Raw genomic sequence first — 25,154 nt, 5'->3', positions numbered from 1 at the left:
AATAGCAAGCTGAAAATTTGTTAATAGCTTAAGGGTGTCTAGTCGGACAAACTTTGATATATGGGAACACTGGAACAGGGGAAGTTTTAATTGTGGAACAGGTTAAAAATTTGGAACGGTCAGACCACGAAAACGGCACATTTATTTTGTCCGACAGAATAGACTTAAACTCTCCGACCAGAGATTAAACTCTCATGCAAAAATCAGACTGCTATTTATCACCAAATGGGCGTTTTAATGAGTGGAACATGTAGAATATGTCAAATGCCAGGAATTATGACAGGTGATAAATAGCAGTCTGATTTTTGCATGAGAGTTTAATCTCTGGTCGGAGAGTTTAAGTCTATTCTGTCGGACAAAATAAATGTGCCGTTTTCGTGGTCTGACCGTTCCAAATTTTTAACCTGTTCCACAATTAAAACTGCCCCTGTTCCAGTGTTCCCATATATCAAAGTTTATCCGACTAGACACCCTTAAGCTATTAACAAATTTTCAGCTTGCTATTAATCAACTTTTTTTTCATACGCGGGATCCAGACCTATATGCTTTTTGGAAGTTTGAACAATTAATTTAAGCGAAAAGCAATGTTAATTTTTCGAATAAACATTTTTTTTTGTTTTCTGATAACAGTAAAGAGTATTTTGTATTAAATAAATTACATACATTCTTCTTTTTTTGTCAATTATTTAATTTAAAAAATTGTTTTTGGACACCCTTTATAAATAATTCTGTTAATGTTTGCATTACTGAATAGAAAATTGAATAAACTTTCAAATGAGCTAGCACACGTCTATTCAAATTTAAAAAAAATATCGATTACGTCATCACGCCCAGATAGATGACGTCACGCGTGTGATATATGTTCTAAAATATCATAATCTAAAAATAAAATCGACCTGTCTCGGGATTTTTCCTTAATGCCGCCATTTTACGAAATAACGAATTTATTCCTTTCATTTGCACCATACTGTATATTGTTTACACTATTTTCCCCAACTTTTTGCACTTAAAAAGCAAAAAAAAGAAGATAAATGCATAAAGTAGAATATACGTGTATAGAGATGGAGAGAAGATAGAAAATTATCAGGAAAAATAATAATTAATCAAGGTAGAAAACTGAGAACATAAAAATGTCTTAAACATGATGCTATGTAGGAAACGTTTCAAATAGAAAAAAATAAATAGTAAATATTTTTCAAAAATATTTAATGTATTTATATTTACAATACGTTTCACCACACCGCGGCCGGTTCAGATGATCAGGTACATCTATTGTGAAGGTTGGGAATGAGGTCAAAATCTTCTCAGAATCTCATTTTGAGAATTTTGCAACTAGAGCAATACAATACAGATACACTCTAGCCAACTACTTTATTACAAGAACTATTATTTACCCAGTAGTTGTCCTTAAGCGATTTTTTAATAAAAATGATCAAGTTAAATTAAATCAGTAAAAGAGACTAATAGTTTTGATGAAAATATACTTCGAATTTTGACAAAATTTGAAACAAAACGACAGAGTAAACTTACCTGTTTTTCTATGTTTCTCTTAGCCTCCTCTTCTTCCTCCATCTGTTCTTGAAGAGCTTCTTTTTCTGACTCTAGTTGTCGCAGTTTAGAACTTAGAGCCAGTTTTTGCTTGGTTTCTTCCTCAAGAGCAGCCTGTGCTTCACTGAATTGTGATTCTATCGTTGTTTGACTCTTAACAGCAGCAGATGCCCTGGAAAATCAAGTAATATAAATAGAGGAAACTATTGAAATATATGTGGTACTTACTTTAACTCAGCTCCTTCAAGTTGTTGGGCGACGTTTTCTAATTCTTGCTGTAATTTGATTGTCTTCTCTTGTAATTCGACCTTAGATCTTTCTACTTCTGTTAGTTTTGCGGAAAGTTCCGCTAATTGACCCTCAGCTTGTTTACGACGTCTTTCACCTAAAATTCAAAAAGTTCTAACTATATTTTAATGAAATAATAGATTTATATTTCGAAATTACAAATATCTAAGTCTACCGCTTCGAAAGAAGTATCTGATAAAAGAACAACCAATAAATCATAAAATTGCTATGTTTTACGTTGTGAACAATACACAATTTCCAAAAATAATGACAACTTAAGCAAAAATTATGTACCTCCAATACTTATGATAAAATTTCCCAAATATTTTCCAGGTTATAACATACGGTTACTGTTTATTAGCAAATTATGTTCCGTATGATCAACCATTCCAATGTACGGTATGTTCCGTATGATCGGTATGATCAACGATCATGGGAAATACAGAAACCAATTTACGTCTGTTTTATAGATTTTGAGAAGGCGTTTGATAGGATTCAGCATGATAGTCTGAATATCTAGAAATAATTGGAATATATGATAAAGATCTGATACTTGTACAACATCTATATTGGAACCAAAAAACTTCTAGTCTGATAGACAAAATTTGCACTCACAGAAATTTCAGACAGGGTTGTGTGCTATCCCCAACTGTTTAACGAAATAATATTTAACGAAGCCTTGGAAGGACAATGTACAGGGTGTTTGGTAAAGAATGGGCCATAGCTTAACCTTGATTCCTGAGGTTAAAATAGGTCGATTTAAGCTAACTTTTAGTACAAAAGTTGATAATAACCGAAATACAGGGTGTCAAAGTTAGGCTGTCATTTTATTTATTTTTGAATATTTCCTGACAGGCATGGGACAACAACACGAAATTTGGTAAGTGGTGCTGGTACTGTACATCCTACTAAATTATGTTAAACAAACGTTTCTGGCTACTACCAGAGGCGTACGACGGGGGAACGTAAATGGTTAACCCTTCCCAAATTCTACGCCACTGGCGGAATTGCTATTTTAGTCCAATTTTTTTATTCTCCAATACTTTCTATGTAAATAACATATTCCGCATTCGTAACGATAAGGCCATTAGTTTTCGAGATATTTTAAGCTAAAAACGAAGGAGCATAATACACTAATCAAAATAAGTGCCTTTTCATTTTTAACTTCAAATATCTCGAAAACTAATGACTTTATCGTTACGAATAAAGAGTATATTATTTGCGTAAAAAGTATTGGAGAATCTAAAAATTATGCTAAAATAGCAGTTTCATCAGTGGCGTAGAATTTGGGAAGGGTCAATCATTCACTTTCCCCTGTCGTACGCCTCTGGTAGTAGCCAGAAACGATCATTTAACATAATTTAGTAGGGTGTACAGTGCCTACACTTTCCTGCCAAGTGTGACATGGATACATCATATTATTGTAAAGTATTCATATTTTTAAATAATTTATTCTTTATTTAAAACTTTAAAAACTATGTGTGCCCGGTACTATAAAACTATTTGTCATATCCTTATGATACTTGGCACAAAGTATAGGTACTGTACACCCTACTAAATTATGTTAAATAATCGTTCCTGGTTAATACCAGAGGCGTACGACAGGGGAAAGTGAATGGTTGACCCTTCCCAAATTCTACGTCACTGATAAAACTGCTATTTTAGCATAATTTTTAGATTCTCCAATACTTTCTATGAAAATAATATACTCTTCATTCGTAACGATAAAGTCATTAGTTTTCGAGATATTTGAAGTTAAAAATGAAAATACACTATTATTTTGATTAATGTATTATGCTCCTTCGTTTTTAGCTTCAAATATCTCGAGAACTGACGGCTTTATAGTTGCGAATGAAGAGTATGTTATTTACGTAGAAAGTATTGGAGAATGAAAAAATTGTACCAAAATAGAAATTCCGCCAGTGGCGTAGAATTTGGGAAGGGTCAACCATTCACGTTCCCCCGTCGTACGCCTCTGGTAGTAGCCAGAAACGTTTGTTTAACATAATTTAGTAGGGTGTACTGTACCAGCACCACTTACCAAAATTTCGTGTTGTTGCCCCATTCCTGTCAGGAAATATTCAAAAATAAATAAAATAAAAGTTTAACTTTGACACCCTGTATTTCGGTCATCAACTTTTGTACTAAGGTAAGTTAGCTTAAATCGACCTATTTTAACCTCAGGAATCTAAGGTTAAACTATGGTCCATTCTTTACCAAACACCCTGTATGTGGAGTTCGAATTGGGGGAGAAACTACTAACAACATCAGATATGCAGATGACACAGCGATCATGGTTGACAGTATCGAAGATCTTCAATTCCTTATAGATCGGCTCACTAGAAAATGTTCCAATCACGGACTTAGCATAAATACAACAAAGACAAAGTTACTTGTGGTTAGTAAACAAGACGTTGGCCCTATGAAACTATGTAATTATCAGTAATGAACCGATAACAGTTAACCATTTTAAATACCTAGGATGTTGGATAAACGAGACACTAAATCCTGATGAAGAAATTAAAACTCGTATAGAAATTTCCAAGAGGAGCATTTAAGAAACTTAGATCTATTCTGAGCAATTCTCAGCTGAACTTACAACTAAGCATAAGTTAGTAAAATGTTGTGTATCCTGAATTATTATATGGATGTTAAACCTGGATCATTAAGGTTAATATGATGAACAAATTAGAAGCCTTCGAGATGTGGTCATATCGTAGAATGCTCAGAATATCATGGATTCAACGCGTCAGAGTAGGTCAATGATAAAAAAGAGAAAACTTGGATATCTGGGGAATATAATGAGAGGTAGCAGATACTGGATATTGCAGTTAATACTCAACGGAAAGATCGACGGAAAAAGAGGAATTGGTAGGAGAAACATTCATGGCTCTGAAACCCTCGTCAATGGACTGGCTTATCAACAGATGAATTGGTACATGACGCGAAAGATCTAGAACGATAAAGGCAAATTGTCATGGAAGCTACTCACACCTAAAATTTGGGCATGGTACTCAAAGAATAAGAAGATGATCAACCAAGCGAAAGCTTACAGAGATAGAGAAGAGTTTCTCGTTAAACAAAAGCATTAGCTAAAATTATTAAGAAGAGTCGTGTCTTACGAAATGTTATGAAAGATTACCCAGGAACGATCACATCAATCACTTATTTTGTATTGGCTGTCTTTTTCTATAAATAACAAACGTTTGTTATAGAAAAAGACAGCAAATACAAAATAAGTGATAGATGTGATCGTTCATGGGTAATCTTTCATTTTTTCGACCGTATTTGGACCAAATATGAAATATTGAAATATTTACCTTCTTGTCTGCTCGCTCCAACATTTCTCAGCTCGCTTGTAAGATCTGCATTTTCGGCTTCAAGGCTCTGTTTGGTCTTCTCCAAGTTGGCTTTTAGTTTCTTCAGGTTCTCTAACTGTTCATTTAAGCTACCCAGCTCTTGTGAATGCTTGTGACGCATATCAGTTACAGATACTTCGTGCTGTTGAGCCTCTTCTTCCAAAGTCTTCTTCAGTCCTGCCAATTCTTGTTCTCTCTTCGATCTGAGCTCTTGTTGAGCAGCCGTTGTATCTAAAGAATCCAAAAGTTCGTTTTTCAGTGCTTCTAATTCTTCATTCAAATCACGTTTCAATTTTTCAGCTTTGCTTCTGGCTGCTTTTTCAGCCTCTAAGTCTTCCTGTAGCTCGGTAAGTTGACTTTCTAGTTCTCGTAAAGCTTTTTGTGATACAGCTTTTTGAGCACTTTCTTCGTCAACTTTAACCATCGCTTGAGCCAATTCTTCCTCTCTTTTGCCCAATTGTAGTTGGAGTTCTTCAATTTGTAGACGTTTTTCGTTGACTTGCTCCTTCAAATCATTCACTTCTGTTTCTACTTTTCTTTTTGATCTATCAGTTTCTTGTCTTTGTTGGTGATCTTTTAATAACCTTTCTTCTAGTTCAGCAATTGTAGACTCGTGTTTAGCTTTAAGTTTGGACAGATGTTTAGCTTTCTCTTCTTCCTCGGCCAATGCCTGGCTTAAATCATTGCTCCTTTCTTCTAATACTTTCTTTTCCTTTATTAATTTTTGATTTGTATCGTCGCTCAGAGCCAAATCCTCTTCTAATTTCTTTAATTTGTTATCACATTGAACTTTTTCCAACTGTATCTTCTGTCTGGCAGCTTCTTCTTCTTCTAGCTGTTCTTCCAAGTCTTGAATAGTCAGCTGTAATTTCTTTTTATCATTATTCAAACTAGTAGCTCGCTCTTCTTCTTCTTCAATTCGAGCTTCAAGATCGTGTAAAATTTCTTCTAATTCTTGTTTGCGGGCTGTTAATCTTGCCCTCATTTCTTCGGCTTCGGCACACAGCTCAACTTCAGCTTGGAGCTGTTCTTGAAGAATGACCTTTTCTTCTTGGGCTTGCTGATACTTCTTCTCGAATTCCTGTGCTGTTTTAGCATGATGTTCTAATTTATCTTTGACCTGTTTAAGTTCGTCTTCTTTTTGCATGAGTTTTTCTTCCTGTTTAGTGACCTCAAGAAGAGGTTTAACTTTCGTGTATAGTCTCCACCACTGCCAGTTTCTAAGTTTTAAGTAAGCAGAACAGTTTCTTTGAATGATGCGAATAGCATTAAGTTGTTGTACCCTCTTTTGGTAGTTTCTTCTAGACAAGAAACCTCTACAGAAAGCTTGGAAGTTAACGATAAGATCGGTGATTTTGTAATCTCTTTCTTCTTCGAGATGAGCTAGGACTCCAGCTCTGAAGAATATTTTCGACTGTCCTACTCTATATAGGTTTTTGTCTAATTCGAGTGACTTAATCATAGCCTCGCAAGCCTTCTTACCGTCCATGAAGCCTTTGTTAATAACATTTGGAGTAAGTAGTTCATACCGTTGCCTGAATTCTTGGAATGGTATTCTGTTTGGAAAACCTTGCCTGCAAATACGAATTCCTTCCAAAACACCGTTACATCTCAATTGGTCCAGAACTAATGGAGCATCGATTTTTCCAGCCTTCTTATCGTGGTTTGGAATAATACACCGAACAAAGTTGGGGTTAGTATTGCGTAAGGTAACCATCAAGTTGGCCAGTTGTTCTTTGTATAAGTAAGAAACAGTTCTAAACATTCCTTTAGCTCTTCCTATGGTCTCAGCATCTTTCCAGATGTGTACAACGAATGGATCTTGAGACGTTTGTAACAAAGATACCACATTTTCGTTTTGTGGATCCATGTTCTTCATCAGCCATTGATTGGCACAATAATCTACTTTTCCTGCGTAATGAATTATGGAAAAGTCAGCAACGCCACGGAAGTCACTCTTTTTGAATTTAGGATGCGCAGAATGAGATGCAACTAGCTTGTCAACAAATGTTTTGTCGGTAGCTTTAGGGAATAAACATTCTTCATCTAACAGAGCCATGATACCCATTGGTTTGTCAATCAAGTCAATGGTAGGTTGTAAATCTAAGCCAAAATCAATAAATTTCCATTCAATGCCTTCTCTTTGATATTCTTCCTGTTCTAAAATGAACATAGTGTGATTGAAAAGTTGCTGGAGCTTCTCGTTGGTGTAGTTGATGCATAATTGTTCGAAAGAATTGAGTTCGAAAATTTCAAAACCTGCAATATCGAGAATACCGATGAAGCTAGCTCCTTGCCTCTTTGTTCTTCCTAGAGATCTGTTGATGCGGGTAACCAACCACTTGAACATACGTTCGTAACACGCCTTGGAAACAGCTTCTACAGCAAACTCAACTTGCTCTTTGGTTTGGCTCTTGGTGACGAAATCTCTGCCAACTTTGATTCTCGGTTTCAAGAATGCCCTGGTCATGTCCGTAACAGACAATCCTAGCAAATGGGCGATCTTCTGAGCAACAGTGTTATCTGGAAGAGTGGCTTGATCAGAACTGCGGTCTTGTTTGAACTCCATTTTGCTAAATAACATCACCGCTGATACGACTCTGAAAATGGCACTGAAGTCTTCGCTAGTCATTCCCATGATATTCATACTCTTGACAGTTTCATTGAATTCGAGTGAATCATCCACTCCTGGAACGATATGATTGTCTTCTCGGAGAAAGCCGTACGATCGTGGGTCTTCCAAAATAAATTCCTCTGAAAAATAATTAATATTAATAGACATTCGTGATTATACAATAGAAAATAAAATTAAAACATTAAGTACAACTTTTATTGAAACTAGCGAAGTAAAAAACTTCACTTCTGGTAAATGAGTAAAATATTAAAAAAATACTAAAAAATGAAAATATCCAAACGGATTATAACTTTCATCAGAACGTTTGCGGTCTTATCAGACCACCATCAGTGAAAATATAGTTAGCAACGTGCAAATAGGTTTGTTCTAGCAAACAGTCAAACTAGTCAGAAACCGTCAGCAAACAGTTGGTCAGTGAGAGAACATAATAAAGTCACCAGTGCTATCCCCTCTACTCGCGCTGGTCCACTATTCGCTGATGGTTTCAAACCGTTTGAAACTGATGCTAGAACGAACCTAATAGCTACTTTTATGGTAATCCGTTTGAATATTTTCATTTTGATGTAGAAAAGTCTTTCCGTTGTAAAAACGAAAACCTATCCAATGTATCTATAAAATAGTTTAAATAGTTTTGTTTAATTCCTTCCCTTTGTAACTAGAAATAAAAATTTATAGAAACAAAAAAAATTGTCAGAGAGAAAAATAGTATGACTTACTTCTCTGGGCATCGGAAGCTCCTGAAAGAAGTTGGTAGAAAATATGGAAGGTTCTCTCCTGTTTCGCTTGTCTAATGGCACGGGATTTTTCTAATAGGTAGGTTTCTATGTTGGCTCCAGCAATGAAACCAGAGGCATCGAAATTGATCCTGATGAATTTTCCCTAAAATATATTATGAAATTAAATTTAGTTTTGAAAGGTTATTATTTTTTTGTTGAAAACTTTGACAAAACGTTTTATAACGACCATTTATTTTCTCTCTCCTATGGTGTTACGGCCCAAGTCGGGCCCTGGCCTTACCCAGCATCCGCTTACCTTGGGTTTTAGTCCTATTTTGGCATTTAAATCGCCTTACATATCGTAAAATTTTCGTGGTCTTCTGTAACAGCTGTATACACGTCATTGTCATCAGAAAGCCGTTCCATTTCTTGTACCGATGTTGGTACATAGACTTGAATAATCTTCATGGAGTAAGGGGTGTTACTTATGCCTGGTTGCACCAACAGATGTTAAGCTCCAGCTTAGCTAAGCTCTACTTATAGATAGGGCCTCCTCGAGTATCACTTACGTTGCACCATAATTTTAGATTCTTACCTTATTATCAATTATATCTATTATTATATTATGGTATTCTTATTGTAATATATTATAATTATATTATATTAATTCTTATGATATTCTCGACTTAAGCTTAAGATCTGTTAGTGCAACTGGGCATTAAAGGCATATTTAGACGCTAGTCGAAGTTTGGCAGACAAAATAAAATATAGATACTTACGAAACGCGAAGAGTTGTCATTCTTGATAGTTTTGGCGTTACCGAAGGCTTCTAAAATTGGATTCGCTTGAAGCAATTGCTGCTCTAGGCCACCCTATAGAAAGAAATAAAAAAATCTATAAGATTAAATTAACACACATTATAAGGATACAAAACACGCAAATTAGTTTACCTTTAGCGTCTACTATGTAGGGCACACATACTTCTTTTTTTTATTTAAAATGTCCACATGTGTGAACAACATAAATGATAAAAAGGTAATGTCTATTAGATTACAATTTTAGTACATATAATGTAATGAGTTAAGCCGAGGCCCTGATGTATGGCTTATATTGAGGTCCCTTTTACAATGAATGAAATACTCCTTAAATAAGCCAATGTTACATAGTGCCTTAACTAATGGGCAGTTATGCTAATAAAGAAATATGAGAAAGAAGTATGAGCAACCAACAAACGAAATTAAGATGATATAGATTTGTATAAAACACCTAAATTTTAAGCCTTTTCAAAATACTATTTCTTGTGGTCAATAAATCAGGTATCATTTTCGCTAGAGGTAGTATTTTTATTTATAAATTATGTATTATATTATTAGTAAGTTTTAAAAATACACACACCGGCAAAATTAGCCGAACACCTAAAAATGGGACATGTTTGATGTCTCGAATTTCCTAAACCAGTGATCCGATTTGAGTGATTATTTTAGTATGTTATAGCCTTATTATTTAAGTATATTGTTGTAATAATATTGTTGCTAGACAGGTAAATATCATTTTATACCGGGTGTACCAATCATAATGTGTTTTTTTCTTAAAGTTTGGAACAGCCTGTGGAATATTCTAGCATATGTAAAATATTAAAATTAAAACTCGATCGTAGATTTAGGCGTTCTTAACATTTTCCTTTTTGATTCATTTACTTATTTGTGATAATAAAAAAGTTATGTGCGTAAACAACTATCCATGTTTTTCATCAATAAATCCTCATACTAGGAAAGGAAAGTATGCTGATGTTCATTTCGCGAAATATCGCAGGGTTCATATTTAAAAGTTTTAATTTACCCCCACCCCTCCCCGTGGGGTGTCGTGTTTAGTATTATTTGATAGATTTTTGAAAAATATTGAACAAGTATTTTTTAGTTTTTCGATCTGACGTTTATTTCGCGAAATATTTGCTTTTTTTTTGTGAAACTTTGTGACTCGCCCATTTTCTTACGCCCCGCTCAAATCATCAGATTTTTGAAATATACACTATTTTGCATGTACTTAACTTACCTTATCTTAATCAGACCATTTCGAGTTTTTCTAAGAATAGATTATTTTTTTTCGGTCTCTCCTTAATGAATTCCATCTGCAAAATACACGTATTCAATGTTTTTCAAAAAACTATCGAATGGCACCAAAACGACACGACCCCCACGGAGGCAACGTGGGGAGTTACTTAAAATCTTAAATAGGAGCCTCCAATTTTTATTGCAGATTTGGATTCTTGACGTAAAAATAAGCAACTTTTATTCGCAACATTTTTTCCAATTATGGATAGATGGCGCTATAATCGGAAAAAACGATTGGTGGAAATTGAAAATTAAATTAAAAAATGGAGTGTCCCACACTTTATGGAATACTTAGCTTAACTTTTTTTTGGTTTTAGCACATACTCTTCACAATCCAATAGGTCCCCATAACGCTCGAGTAACTGCAAATTTAGCATACTGCCCTCCCCTACTATGAGGATTTATTGATCAAAAACATGGCTAGTTGTTAAAGCACATAACTTTTTTATTTTCCAACATAAGCAAATGAATCAAAAAAGAAAATGTTAAGAAAGCCTAAGGCTATAATTGAGTTTAAATTTCAATATTTTATATATGCTAGAATATTCCACAGGGTGTTCCGAACTTTAAGAAAAAAACACAGTTTGATTGTTACACCCGGTATAAAATGACATTTACCTGTCTAGCAACAATATTATTACACCGATATTCTTAAATAATAAGGCTATAATATACAAAAAGAATCACTCAAATCGGACAACAGGTTTAGGAAATTTGAGACATCAAACATGTCCCATTTTTAAGGTGTTCGGCTAATTTTGCCGGTGTGTGTATTATATTCGTTGCTTTATCTGCAAGACAGTACCGAGCATTGTGCAATATTTGCATGTGCAACAAAATCTGCTTAAACTACACAGCAAACCTGGAATCTTTCTCGCGACCTAACATATGTTTCCACAATTCGAATGACTTTTGTCCACCTGAATCCATCATTTTACTCCTAAAACCAAAAAAAGTCCAAACGATGGACAAACATTTTCAACCAAAGACAAGGTAAAACGAGTTTTTCAATAGGAAAGTTGTGAATATGTGTTTTATGTGTCTGTACAAATGTGTTTGGACTCCAAAACAATTCCATTCAAGAAACATCCAAAGAACTAAAATTGTTATATACAAAATACTGCTGGGACCGGTCCTCACATATGGAGAAGAAACATAAAACATCTTTAGGAATATTCGAGCGTAAAATACTCCGCAAAATATTTGGATCTATAAACGACCAAACAGTGGCGCAAAACATATATCTACGACGGAAAAGCAGGAACTCGTGTGGTAAGATGATGATTTTACAGGAGACCAAGAAAACCTGGGTGTTTCATTTTTCATTTAGGGCGCATCTTATTATGTTTAGTAGTATCGTTTTCTGTAATTTAAAGCCTTCCGGAAATTTTCCCAGCTTTAACCGCTGGTTAATAGGTGCCGATACACTTATTCTAAAGCGAAAACCGAAGTATAGTTGGTTCGCTAAACTCAGACGCAACTGGCTAGTGATTTTATTACTAACTATTTAGTAATTATTTTTTTGCCAATTTTACCACATTGGCAAAATTACTTACTAAAATCACTAGCCAGTTGTGTCTGAGTTTAGCGAAGCGACTGTAACTCATTTTATACAAATCTTTCAGTTACGATGTCCTGCCTTTCCGCCGTCGATATGTAACTTTGAATTATACCAATTCTTTAATGAACCACACGTCGTAACATACATTAAAATACGGCGGCTTGCTTGCTGCTGACACAGGAACACCTGCAGGAAGATGAAGCAGAGGCAGGCCGTGAATTAAGTGGTTAGATGGAGTTCAGGATCCACTAAAGAATGTATTGCTAAAAATAATGATGACAATAAATGTGATTATGAGTATTATTCTAATTTTTTACATCAACTTCGCGACAAAATGAAAGTGAAACAACCTCACTTTGTAAAAGAGATTTATGGTTCATTTTCATCAGGATAGCTCACCTGTCCACAAGTCTGTTATTGCATTCTATTCATTGCACTCTATCTAATCCCTTAAAACGACCAACCTCGTAGTTTGGAATCTTGTGGAGGCCGTAGCTCTGCACTTATAAATAATTGGTCCGAAATAGTCTTTCTTGTTTTTTTCGCTTTCGTACACTTTCGTGCATAAAAATCGATTCAAGTCACAATTTGGGAGTTCTTTTTTAATTTCTAGAAACTACCTAATTAAGGTTTTATAATTTAATCATTGTAAAATTTATTAGTACAATGCATATAAACTGAAAAACACTGCTCAACTTGTTTTAATAGCTAGCGGAATGTTTGTTGTAGATAAGTTATCCCTCTAGAAGGAGAGGCTCTAAGAGTCTGTGAAAAATATAATATATCTTATATGTCCATAATATATCCATAATATATCCATATTATGGGCATTGGAAACTATCATCTTCGACCAGGAACAGGCAGAAAACGTAAACTGCAAACGAATCCGACAAGGGTTTCATTGTATCAAGTTAGTTGAATAACTGTTACCTAATGCAGTTCACGTGCATAGTTGTATCTAGTAATTGAACAGCATGAAGAAGACTAGATCATCCACATTACTACATTAGAGCAGTGACTTTTTTCTCTGACGAGACCTGTATATGTCTTCATACTCTTTATCTAAGGATGAAAGTATACAGGGGATAAAGTGGGAGGTTAGCAGAGTGCTGCATTGAGAAGCAAATTTGGTATGGTGGCGGTTCAAGCGTGATCTGGGGTTGCATTCAATGGACGCACAAACGGATCGTGTTTTAATTATCAGACGCACTCACGATAGAGAAAGTTTAGTAGCCATTAAGTATATTGATTATATTGGAGAAAACTTTATTTTTATGCATGAAAATGCAAAGTAGTATAATGCTAGAATTGCCCAGGACTACATTCCAGAAGTCGGTTTTCAGATTCAGTAGTCAGCTTGTAATATCCCGAAATAACCAAAGTACGTGCCTCCTAGCGGCGGGATACGGGCAACAATACATTGGCTTATAGGGCAGTCCTTACAGTAGGGATCCTGGCCTATACAGAAAAATGCAGGCGGGTGTGGGGTAATACTGCACTTTGGTTGCATTGGTGGTGTATTGGCTAAACGTGCAGGGCAGGGTATGGTGCTGATAGAAAAGGCATTCAGGCATCAAATATCCAAAAATATTTTCAGGCCATAATAATGAAAAGACCTTCTCCAAACGCAGTAAAAACTTATACTGAAATGATGGCATCTCCTGAGGTAAAATGTTCCGGAAGTAAAATGAGCCTCCGTTCGGATCTCCGGGTGAGGACTATCTCAGGGGGAACACCATTGCAGGTTAGAAAAATCAGGATAGGGTCTTGGAATCTTGGTAGTCTTACAGGTAAGAGTCTGGAGTTAGTGGATGCGCTCAAACGAAGAAGAGTTCAAATTGCTTGTATTCAAGAAACTAGGTGGAAAGGACAAAGGGCGAAAGAACTAGGTGAAGGATACAAATTGTAGTATGTAGGGAGTAGTAACACTAGAAATGGAGTTGGTATAATTGCTGATAGTGAAATGAAAGATAACGTAGTAGAAGTTGTAAGAACGAGTGATAGAATGATGTCAGTGAAATTTGTAATTGATAAAGAGGTATTGAATGTTGTTTGTGTGTATGCTCCCCAAACAGGTCTGGGTGAGAATGAAAGAAGAGCTTTCTATGATCAATTAGGAGACGTACTGAGTGATATTCCAGCAGAGGAGAAAGTTATAATAGGAGGTGATTTCAATGCACATGTGGGCCAAACCAAGACAGGATATGAAACAATACATGGGGGATTAGGCTTTGGAACTAGAAATGAAGCTGGAGATGACATGCTTGAATTAGCAACAACATTGGATATGGCGATTGTTAACACATCCTTTAAAAAGAGAGAAACTCAACTTATTACCTACAAAAGTGGACAACATCAATCCCAAATAGACTACTTCATGATACGGAAAGAAGACATACGTGAATGCAAGGACTGCAAGGTAATAGTGAGTGAGACAGTAAGCCAACAACATAAGCTGCTTGTTCTGGACATCGAAGTAAAAAGCGAAACTAAACAAAAATATCGGAGAGGACCACAAAAAATCAAATGGTGGCTGCTGAAAGATGAGAAAGAAGGTCTATTCAGGAGAAGAATAGTAGAAAAAATATGTTGGAACATGAAAGGAAGCCCTAATACAATTTGGAGAAAAATGGCCAGTAGTATTAGAGAGACTGCTATTGAAATACTTGGGAAAACGTCAGGAAAAAAGTTTGAGGATAAAGAGACTTGGTGGTGGTCAAACGAAGTACAAGGAAAAATAAAAGAGAAGAGAAAATTATATAAAAAATGGCAAGAAACCAGATCCAACACAGATCTTCAAAACTATATGGTGGCGAAAAAGGAAGCGAAAGTAGCAGTAGCAAAAGCCAAAGCAGAAGCGTATTCAAACCTATATGATCAACTTGATACCAGGGAAGGCGAAACGAAGATATATAAAATAGCCAAACAGAGAGCAAGGAAAGCAAAAGATTTTAATCAGATTAGATGTATCCGTGATGAAAATAATAAAATACTAGTTCACGAAAGGGAAGTCAAAAAGAGATGGAGAAAGTACTTTGACAGCTTATTAAATGAAGAATTTGACAGACAGCCTGTAGAGTCAACGGAGACAGTAGCAGCAATGGTCACCAAAATAACCAACGAGTAAGTGGCTCAAGCGCTTCAAAAAATAAAGAAAGGAAAAGCGGTAGGACCAGATGATATTCCTGGGGAAGTATGGAGAGCATTGGGAGAGACAGGAACAAGGTGGCTAGCAGGTCTATTTAATAGAATTATGGAAGTCGGACAAATGCCAGACGAATGGAGAAGCAGTATACTGGTACCTGTTTACAAAAACAAAGGAGATATACAACAATGTACAAACTACAGGGCTATAAAACTGCTTAGCCACACCATGAAAATATGGGAAAGAGTAATTGACAGACGGATACGTGAAGAGACCGAAATATCCGAGAATCAATTTGGCTTTATGCAGGGTAGATCAACAACAGATGCAATTTTCATTATAAGGCAGTTGATGGAAAAATACAGGAGTAAAGAAACAAACGCTCATATGGTATTCATTGATCTTGAGAAAGCATATGATAGAGTTCCTCGAGAGATTCTGTGGTGGGCACTCAATAAGAAAGGAGTCCCTGGTGAATATGTAAAGATTGTGAGGGATATGTATGAGGGAGTAACGACTAGTGTTAGGACAGGTGTGGGAGAGACTGATAAATTTCATGTGAAAGTAGGATTGCACCAAGGCTCTGTGCTTAGTCCGTATTTATTCTCATTAGTTTTGGACCAGATAACAGCGAAACTACAGGGTAACATTCCATGGTGCTTAATGTATGCTGATGATGTCGTGTTAGTAGGAAATAGTGAAAGAGACTTAGAACAAAAACTGGAACAGTGGAGACAAGCTCTGGAGGAAAAAGGTTTAAAACTTAGTAGGACAAAAACAGAGTATTTGGAATGTTCATTTAAAGATGGAGCTACTACAAATAAAATGGTATCTTTGGATGGTGAAATGATTGTGAAAAGCAATAGTTTTAAGTACCTAGGATCGGTATTACAGAGTAATGGAGAAATAGATGGAGATGCATGCAGTAGAATTAGGGCTGGATGGATGAAGTGGAAAGAAGCGAGTGGTGTGTTGTGTGACAGAAAAATTCCAATGAAGCTGAAGGGAAAATTCTATAAAACAGCCATAAGACCGGCTATGATGTACGGAACTGAATGTTGGGCAGTGAAAAAGAAAGAGGAACAACGAATGCATGTGGCGGAAATGAGAATGCTTAGATGGATGAGTGGAGTGACAAAGAAGGATAAAATTAGAAATGAGTATATTAGGGGAAGTCTAGGTGTGGCACCAATTGATGCCAAAATGAGAGAGCATAGGTTAAGATGGTTCGGTCATGTTCATCGTCGAGACGTTAATCACCCAATACGAAGAATAGCTGAAGTGCAGATTCCTGGAAGGAGTAGGAGAGGAAGACCAAAGAAGGCCTGGGGGGAGGCGATAAGGCAGGACATGTTGGTAAAGGGGATTAACATTGATATGACCCAAGACAGAATTGTGTGGAGAAATGCAATTAGGGAAGCCGACCCCGCATAGGGATAAGGCAAAGAGAATGATGATAGTCAGCTTGTAATATAGTCCCAACCTAAACGAAATCGAATACTAAATTTATAGAATGAGCTAAAACAAAGATGGTTTCAGTCCCAACATCGATTTCACGGCTCGAAGAAAAAGGTTGAAAATAATTTTTTTTTGATATTTTTGGTCTTGTTTTTTAAATCTTATTTCTTCTCAAAAAGAAATAAATGATGTTCTATTAATTTAATTACAACATTTTTACCTCAACGCTGAATGTACATACTTGTTTATTATCATTTTAAAGTAAATTAAATTATCTATTTTTGACGTATAATTTCTCAAAACAACAATAAAATTCAAAATGGTGACGTGGGCTTATTTCTGTGGACGTAAATGTATTTGGAAAAAACAATTGATCACATAATTTTTTTTAGTGATGAAAATGATATCCAATTTTTGTAATTTATAAAGAAGTATTTTCATGTATTATCGCTTAAAGTGTTTTATACAATCTATATAAGTTCACAAATTCGTTTGACAATTGACATTTATACTGAGGGATATGGTAGCAAATTACTGTTAGGACTGTTTTAAGATACTAATGATTTAATAGCATAAATGTTTTAAAAACGTATAAACATTTTCAATTTCTTTGCAACCTGAAAACGCAGCAGCATTATACTCTAGTTAAATCGGTGAGTACAGGAAGAGTCTATACCGGTTTCGGGGCTTTTTTTGCCCCTCATCAGTAGCCCCATATCCTCTTCTCTCCAATTCAACCAGGTACCTCGATCTGTGCCTTCCCAGATTGAAAAGAAAGAAATGTCACGGATATCGTAGCGACATCTGCTACATGTCCGAAGGCACAGATCGAGGTACCTGGTTGAATTGGAGAGAAGAGGATATAGGACTACTGATGAGTGGCAAAAACGCCCCGAAACCGGTATAGACTCTTCCTGCACTCTCCGATTTAACTAGAGTATAATGCTGCTGCGTTTTCAGGATGCAAAGAAATTGAAAATGTTTATACATTTTTAATTCATTTACTCTTTTGTGGAGTACTTAGGAAACCTTCTAGGTTGCAGTGAGCACACCCTTAGATATATGATCTTCCCCATTAAAGTTCAATCTTTTGTTTTGACCTAACCTATAGCTTTTATATTGCTTTTGGAATTATTTCTAGTAGCTCAGTAAATGAACGGGAAATACGGCGATACCGTGTAATAATTGTCAGGGGCAACTCCGAATTGCATGAAAATTTGGATGTAGGTACTACTTACCCTCCACTTCAAAGTTGAAATTGTGCCGTTGGTTGCTTTTACTTGGGGGGTGACAGTCACCCCTTCTCGGGGGTGAAAAAACATACGTTCAATATAAGACCGGAAATGGATAAATTGACTGATTTTAAGTAACTTTTGTTCTATAGAGTTTTTTACGTGAGTGAATATTTCGAGTTATTCGCGATTGAAAATGTTTTCGACTAAAAAAAACTACATTTTCAGACGGTTTTTCGCAAATACATAACTCAAAAAGTAAATATTTGGTCGAAAAAAATGTTCTTAGCAAAAGTGTAGCTTATAAAAAACCAAAAAAATGGTGTATCAGTAAGTCTATCAATCGAGTAAAAACAAAGTTGTAGCTCATGAAAAATACGTTCTTATTCGTCTAATTCCAAATCGAATATTTCAAGGTGAAATAATTGAAAAATTCAGCACTTTTCGGGAAAAACCCATTCAAACTTTTTAAAGTGTTTATAAGAACGTTTATTTTAATTGTTTATAAAAGTTTATAGCATTAAAAATAAGCGAGTTACGCTCAAAATAAAGTTGGCCCTCTTTTTTTTTGGTAAAAAAATCATGAAAACCTCCCCGTGTTTAGCTTCCCAAATGAAATTAATCGCTACCTCTTTACAAACAATTTACTTACTTATCTATTTTTTATATAATCTGCCAGTCTCAACGGTTTAAAATGCTTATTTTTGAAAGGGTTATAGTTGAAAAAGCTTGAACAGGTCACTAATCACGAGTGTATGCAAATTTTGAACAGCCATATCTTAACCAATTTTTGTCTCGCGGAAAAACAACATGAAACTAGCATATGAAGAGCACAGGGGAAAAACAAGGAATATCACTTTTTTATTAATTTTGGTTTTTCTCGCCATGTGGTAGCAAAAACTAAGTACTATCGACTAGCCTATCGATTCAGGACCATAAACAAAAAGATCAGTCTAATAAATATTTTCTAAGAATTTATATCAAGGCGAATGACCAGGATTGTCCGCACGCCACAGGACAAAAATAAGGAATATTAGCAATTTTTTGGTGCATTATTATATCAATAAGTTAATATAGATTCATATTACATTAAGATTATAGAATAAGAATTACTAGAATTCTGCTAAGAACCTCCCAAGTAGTTTTTAGATATCATAAGAATTAAACCGTTATTGATGATTATCTCAATATGTATAAAACGTGACATTCCTTGTTTTATAGCTAGTTTTTAATAGCAAAACCTACATTTTTTACTGTTTAAGATTTTTCTTATCACTAATACTTTTTTTAAGCTATTTTGAAAAAAGGAAACTTTTCAAAAATTTTTGGAAAATTTTTTTTTACTATAAAACCAATTTTTTTTTTAAAATAAGCACTTCAAACCAGTCAAACTTACAGATCATATAAACAATGCACATACAGTTAAACTAAATGGTAAAGGGGTAACGATTAATTTTATTTAGGGTGCTAAATAGAGGGAGGTTGTCACGATTTTTTTTTTACCAAAAAAAAGGACCAACTTTTTTTTTCAGTGTAACTCGTTTATTTTTTATGCTACAAACTTTTGTAAAAAACAAATATAAAGCTTTTTTTAGATACTTTAAAAATGTTAATAAGGTTTTCCCGAAAAATGCTTAATTTTTCGGTGATTTCGCGTTGAATTATTCGATTTGGAATTAGACGACTAAGAACGTATTTTTCATGAGCTACAACTTTGCCTAATTTATAGACTTTACTGATACACCATTTTTTTCGCTTTTTTATAAGCTACACTTTTGCTAAGAATATTTTTTTCGATAAAATATTTACTTTTTGAGTTATTTGCGAAAAACGGTCTGAAAACGTAGTTTTTTGTCGAAAAATCAACATTTTCAATCACGAATAACTCGAAATGTATTGACTTACGTAAAAAACTTTATGGAACGAAAGTGGCTTATAATCCGTCAATTTATCCATTTCCGGGCTTATTTTAAACACGCGTTTTTCACCCCCCGAGAAGGGGTGACTGTCACCCCCCAAGTAAAAGCAACCAACGGCACAAATTCAACTTTGAAGTGGAGGGTAAGTAGAACCTAAATCCAAATTTTCATGCAATTCGGAGTTGCCCCTGAAATTACACTCCAAAACGGTCATTTATTGGGCTATAAGGCGGGTATAACTAACAATATAGATAATTTTGTTCTCTACTAAAAATCCATGAAAAAAGCACTGGAATTTTGAGTAAAAAAGTGTAATATTTTAATGATAATTATTATCCTCCCTTCATTTCTGAAATGCTAATAACAGTAACTGACTCATCAGTTGATAAAATGCCAACGTGTGAATATTGTGAACTTGGTGTACCTATGTGACGCAGCCAGGTGATAAAATAATAATTAAATACGGGTTATTCTCGAAGCCGAATTTTTCCAATGTTAACAACAACGAAAATTATTTAAAAAATGTGGGGAATCATGACACTATGCATGATTTAGTCGCAAAAAACATTGTGCAAACATCAATCTTACATACCGAGAATTCCCTTGTAGGACTCTGGCATTGACCGCATGTAAAATAAGGAAAAATGGTGCTGAGAGTTTTAAAAACAATTTAGGTAGTGTATATTAAACCATACAACGGAAATATTTTCAAAATATAAATACATATTCTCAACAGTTTTATGTATAAATTAAATGAGTCGAAGCTAAATTAATTGATCAATAAAAACAGACCGTTTACAAACAGTTTGAAATTTTGATGAACGGATTTTACATAAACTACATACTGTAAATAGGTCTTTTTTAGTGTAAGTATATTTTTATTATCTACCTTGTTCTACTGAAAGTACCTATCATCGTCATCATCAATGGCGTTACAACTCTTCATGAGTGTTTGTGCTGCGTTTTCCCATTATCTTACTCCCATCTTCTCCAGATCCTCTCAAACTGCATCTTTCCATATTTTTCTAGAGCGTCCTACAGATAAAGTGTCTATCCTCTATGGGTATTGACTATCACATTGGACCACAAGTCTATATCTACTGCCGTTCTGAATAAACCTGTTGACGCCATTCCCAACCATATTCCTAAGTTCCGCAGTTACGATGTTCTGCATCCTGCATCCTGACGACCTTTGACCATCTACTTTTCCCTGCCGAATAAGCTGCAACAGGTGGTACTTCTCATTTCTCATGATGTGCCAAAGTATTCCAATTTTCTACCTTTGATAGTTTTTACCTATTCTAGTTCACCACCGATGCGTTGTAAGATGGTCCCATTAGATATGATGTATCTATGAGACTCTGAGTATATTTCGATGGTACCATTTATTCGTTTACATGAGACGTCTGTGAGAGTCCACGCTTTTGCTCTGTAAAGCAAAGTCGGATTACAGGACACTTTTTACGCATATTATTGAATGTTGATTTTTCGACTCCACATCGTATTTCTCTTGAGTCGTCCTAGTCTTTATTTAAGGAGCCTCCTAAGTATGTTATTGTCTCAGCTATTGGGGAAACTACATTGTTGACATTAAATTGTGCACTGACGATGTCGTTCTCACTAATAGTTAGTCTTTGTGTTTTGTTAGGCAGGCCGCACATCAAAGAAACATGAAACGTAAATCACGTTTCATGGAAATAAAACACTGCTAAATAAATAAACGTCTGGCCATTTATGAAACTCTCCAAAAATAAAAATGTTTTATGAGCATGAATCACACTCGTTTCATTGGTAGGCGGACTTCAAGATTTGTTTAGCCGTGTTTTATTTTCATGAAACGTGTTTTACGTTTCATGTTTCATGTTTTACGTTTCATGTTTCGTTGGTGTGCGGCTTGCCTTAGCCCAGCCGCACACCAAAGAAACATGAAACGTAAATTACGTTTCATGGAAATAAAACAGTGCTAAACAAATAAACGTCCGCCCATTTATGAAACTCTCCGAAAATAAAAATGTGTCATGAGCATGAATCACACTCGTTTCATTGGTAGGCGGACTTTGAGATTTGTTTAGCAGTGTTTTAGGTTCATGAAACATGTTTTTTGTTTCATGTTTCATGTTTTTCGTTTCATGTTTCTTTGGTGTGCGGCTGGGCTTAGAGTTCATCTTCATACCATATTCACAGCATTTGAAAACCCTGCCACACTCCTCTGATGTTTCATTCTCGACTCATACAATGGTCTTTTGTTGTATTATATAAGATATAGCATTTCTTTTATCTCTGCGTCTCTGTCGTCTGTTCCTGACTCTTGTAAGATTGAGATGAGTTTACTACGCTTGACTCTATTGAAGGCCTTTTCAAATTCGATGAAGCACGCGAAGACTTCTGCATTAGTCGAATCAATAAAGTACTGAACCTCCGAAAAAAAAACGACAAGATGGATCTTAATAATTCTTTTTGCATTCGATTCGTGAATGCGCAGGAAACTTTGTGACCCCGAGCCATGATATAATATTGAAAAACTGCATACAAAAAGTGCATCTCAAACAGATAATAACAAAAATTCAGAACTCGTCAATTATCGGCGGAAATGAGTTCATTTTGTTACTTGGGGTTTTTTGGGGTCGCTGAAAACGAATATGACGTCGAAAGTGATCTCCGCAGTACCTGGTGCCCTTACCTCGTCTTGCGGAGTTTTCGGCAAATTCATTAAAAAATTAGTCAAAAATCATTACTTGGTGGTTTTGGGGTCGCTAACGACGAATATGACATCGGAAGTGATTTCCGGAGTACCTGGTACCCAGGGACCCCAGGGTATCTACTGTTTATCTCGTCTTGTGGAGTTTTCGGCAAAAAATTTATTAAAAAATTAGTCAAAAATAATTACTCTGGGGTTCACTAACGACGAATATGACATCAAAAGTGATCTCCGGAATACCTGGTGCCCAGGGTAACTACTTCTTCTGGAGTTTTCGGCAAATTCATTAAAAAATTAGCCAAAAATCATTACTTGGGGGTGTTTGGGTCGCTGACGACGAATATGACATCCGAAGTGATCTACGGAGTACCTGATACGCAGGGTACCTACTGTATACGTCGTTTTCTGGAATTTTCGGCAAATTCATTAAAAAATTAGTCAAAATTCATTACTCGGGGGGTTTTGGAGTCTCTGACGACGAATATGTCATCGTAAGTGATCTCCGGAGTACCTGGTGCCCAGGGTACCTATTGTTTATCTCGTGACTAACGATTTTTGACTAATTTTTTAATGAATTTGCCGAAAACTCCAGAAGACGAGGTAAACAGTAGGCACCCTGGGCACCAGGTACTCCGGAGATCATTTTCGATGTCGTATTAGTCGTCAGGGACCCCAAAAACCCCCCGAGTAATGAATTTTGACTAATTTTTTAATGAATTTGCCGAAAACTCCAAAAAACGAGGTAAACAGTAGGTACACTGGGTACCAGGTACTCCGTAGATCACTTCCGATGTCACATTCGTCGTCAGCGACACAAAAATCCCCCGAGTAATAGTTTTTGACTAATGTTTTAATACATTTTTTGCCGAAAACTCCACAAGACGAGGTAAATAGTACCTGGGCACCAGGTACTCCGGAAGTCACTTCCGATGTCATATTCGTCGTTAGCCACTCCAAAAACCCCCGAATAATGATTTTTGACTAATTTTTTAATGAATTTGCCGAAAACTCCACAAGACGAGGTAAATAGTAGGTACCCTGGGCACCAGGTACTCCGGAGATCACTTTCTACGTCATATTCGTTTTCAGCGACCCCAAAAACCCCCGAGTAACAAAATTGAACTCATTTCCGCCAATAATTGACGAGTTCTGAATTTTTTTTATTGTCTGTTTGAGATGCACTATAAGAATGCATTTTTTGTATGCAGTTTTTCAATATTTAAAGAATTATTAAGATCCGTCTTGTCGTTTTTTTTCAGAGGTAAGGCCGATTTTAGTGCTTTATTGCTTCGCCTATATTGACGTCAGGCGACCGAAAAATAGGACTTGTATGGAGAGTACAGCCAGACCCCCTTCTAACGCAAAAATGTGTGTTGCTTATGTTTTCATCTAGATTTTTGTATACTCGTGTTTATTATAATAGTAACGAAAGCTTTCAGGGCGTGGCTCGTCAGACTAATTATGCCGGATTTATGTTACAACGGGGACATGGACGGGACGGGGCACGTTCAAGGATAGTCCGATATGAAAAGCATTGGGTGATATATCTTACGACGGAACGGGGTGAGACCGGGATGTGCCGAGGACGTACGATTTCATTTGTTCTGCGCGCCGTGCCGTCCACGTCCCGGTGTAACATAAATCAGTCTTTATTATTCTATCATCGGAGTATTTATTTGCATTTGCTTTTTTGGGAATCGGAATGAACATTGGTAATAAAATGAATCATTTGGTATTTTTCAAAGGAAACTATTGAAATTTATTGATTGAGTTTTGGTCAGGTTCGAAGAACATTTTGAACTTGGTATCAAATGCTTAGTTCTTATTGTAAGAAATTTGTCACAAGGAGCAGATATTGGAAGTGATTCTATTTGAGAGAAGTGTGATTTGAATATTAATACATATACATAAGAATATTTTCTTTTTCTGAGAATGAGTTTGACCCAATATACTCGTTAGCAATTAAACAATCAGTTTTCATCGTAGAGACGAAATGCCGTCAAGTTAGACTTAATAAATTACACAATTTTTCCGTTTTTAGTTTAATATTCATTACCAAAAATTGAGAGAATAAATATACTATATGTGAGATTTTTTAAGATACAATTACAACTATAAGCATATAAGCAAAGAAACGTATATACAAATATATAGATTCAATAACATTCACTCTTCGCTAAATTCTAAGTCACAAAAATAACGTTTTTGTGCTAGAGGTAGTTTGGAGATGTGAAAAAATTTCAGATACATTTTGATTTGAACATCTCATTGAGCACTTATGATTTTTATATTCTCTCTTAATCGAATTCTAGACCATAATTTTATACTTTTTCTATAATAAGTATTTGGCCTGAAGGGATGTGCTAATATGTTTATTATCACAGACTTGAGAGATTTACGTAAAAAACTGAAAAGGTTAAAAAACTGAAAATGTAAAATGTATTGATTTTTCTGTTGATTGCCCAATCAGAACAGTAACAATAA

The 25,154-nt window shown here is 35.4% G+C and overlaps 1 protein-coding gene across 6 annotated transcripts in view; it reads right to left on the bottom strand.

The window, feature by feature from the left end:
* Positions 1–25,154, bottom strand: part of LOC114332917 (myosin heavy chain, non-muscle) — a 257,019-nt gene that overhangs the window by 48,213 nt on the left and 183,652 nt on the right. For 5 of the 6 annotated variants that reach the window (XR_007697311.1, XM_028282706.2, XM_028282707.2 and 2 more), the window contains exons 5-10: positions 20,565–20,585; positions 9,326–9,418; positions 8,547–8,709; positions 5,157–7,949; positions 1,777–1,933; positions 1,531–1,720 (exon numbers count right to left, since the gene is read on the bottom strand). Coding sequence is in view for 5 of the 6 variants with exons in the window: in XM_028282706.2 (XP_028138507.2) it covers positions 1,531–1,720; positions 1,777–1,933; positions 5,157–7,949; positions 8,547–8,709; positions 9,326–9,418; positions 20,565–20,585 (3,417 nt within the window). In the remaining variant the exon portion in view is untranslated. The remainder of the gene's footprint in view (positions 1–1,530; positions 1,721–1,776; positions 1,934–5,156; positions 7,950–8,546; positions 8,710–9,325; positions 9,419–20,564; positions 20,586–25,154) is intronic. The other variant, XM_028282704.2, reaches the window with a different exon arrangement.

Source organism: Diabrotica virgifera, chromosome 1 (assembly GCF_917563875.1).
Source record: "Diabrotica virgifera virgifera chromosome 1, PGI_DIABVI_V3a".
Lineage (NCBI taxonomy): Eukaryota > Metazoa > Arthropoda > Insecta > Coleoptera > Chrysomelidae > Diabrotica > Diabrotica virgifera.
The sequence above is the reverse complement of the archived record's forward strand: the minus strand, read 5'-3'. Positions and strand labels throughout refer to the sequence as shown.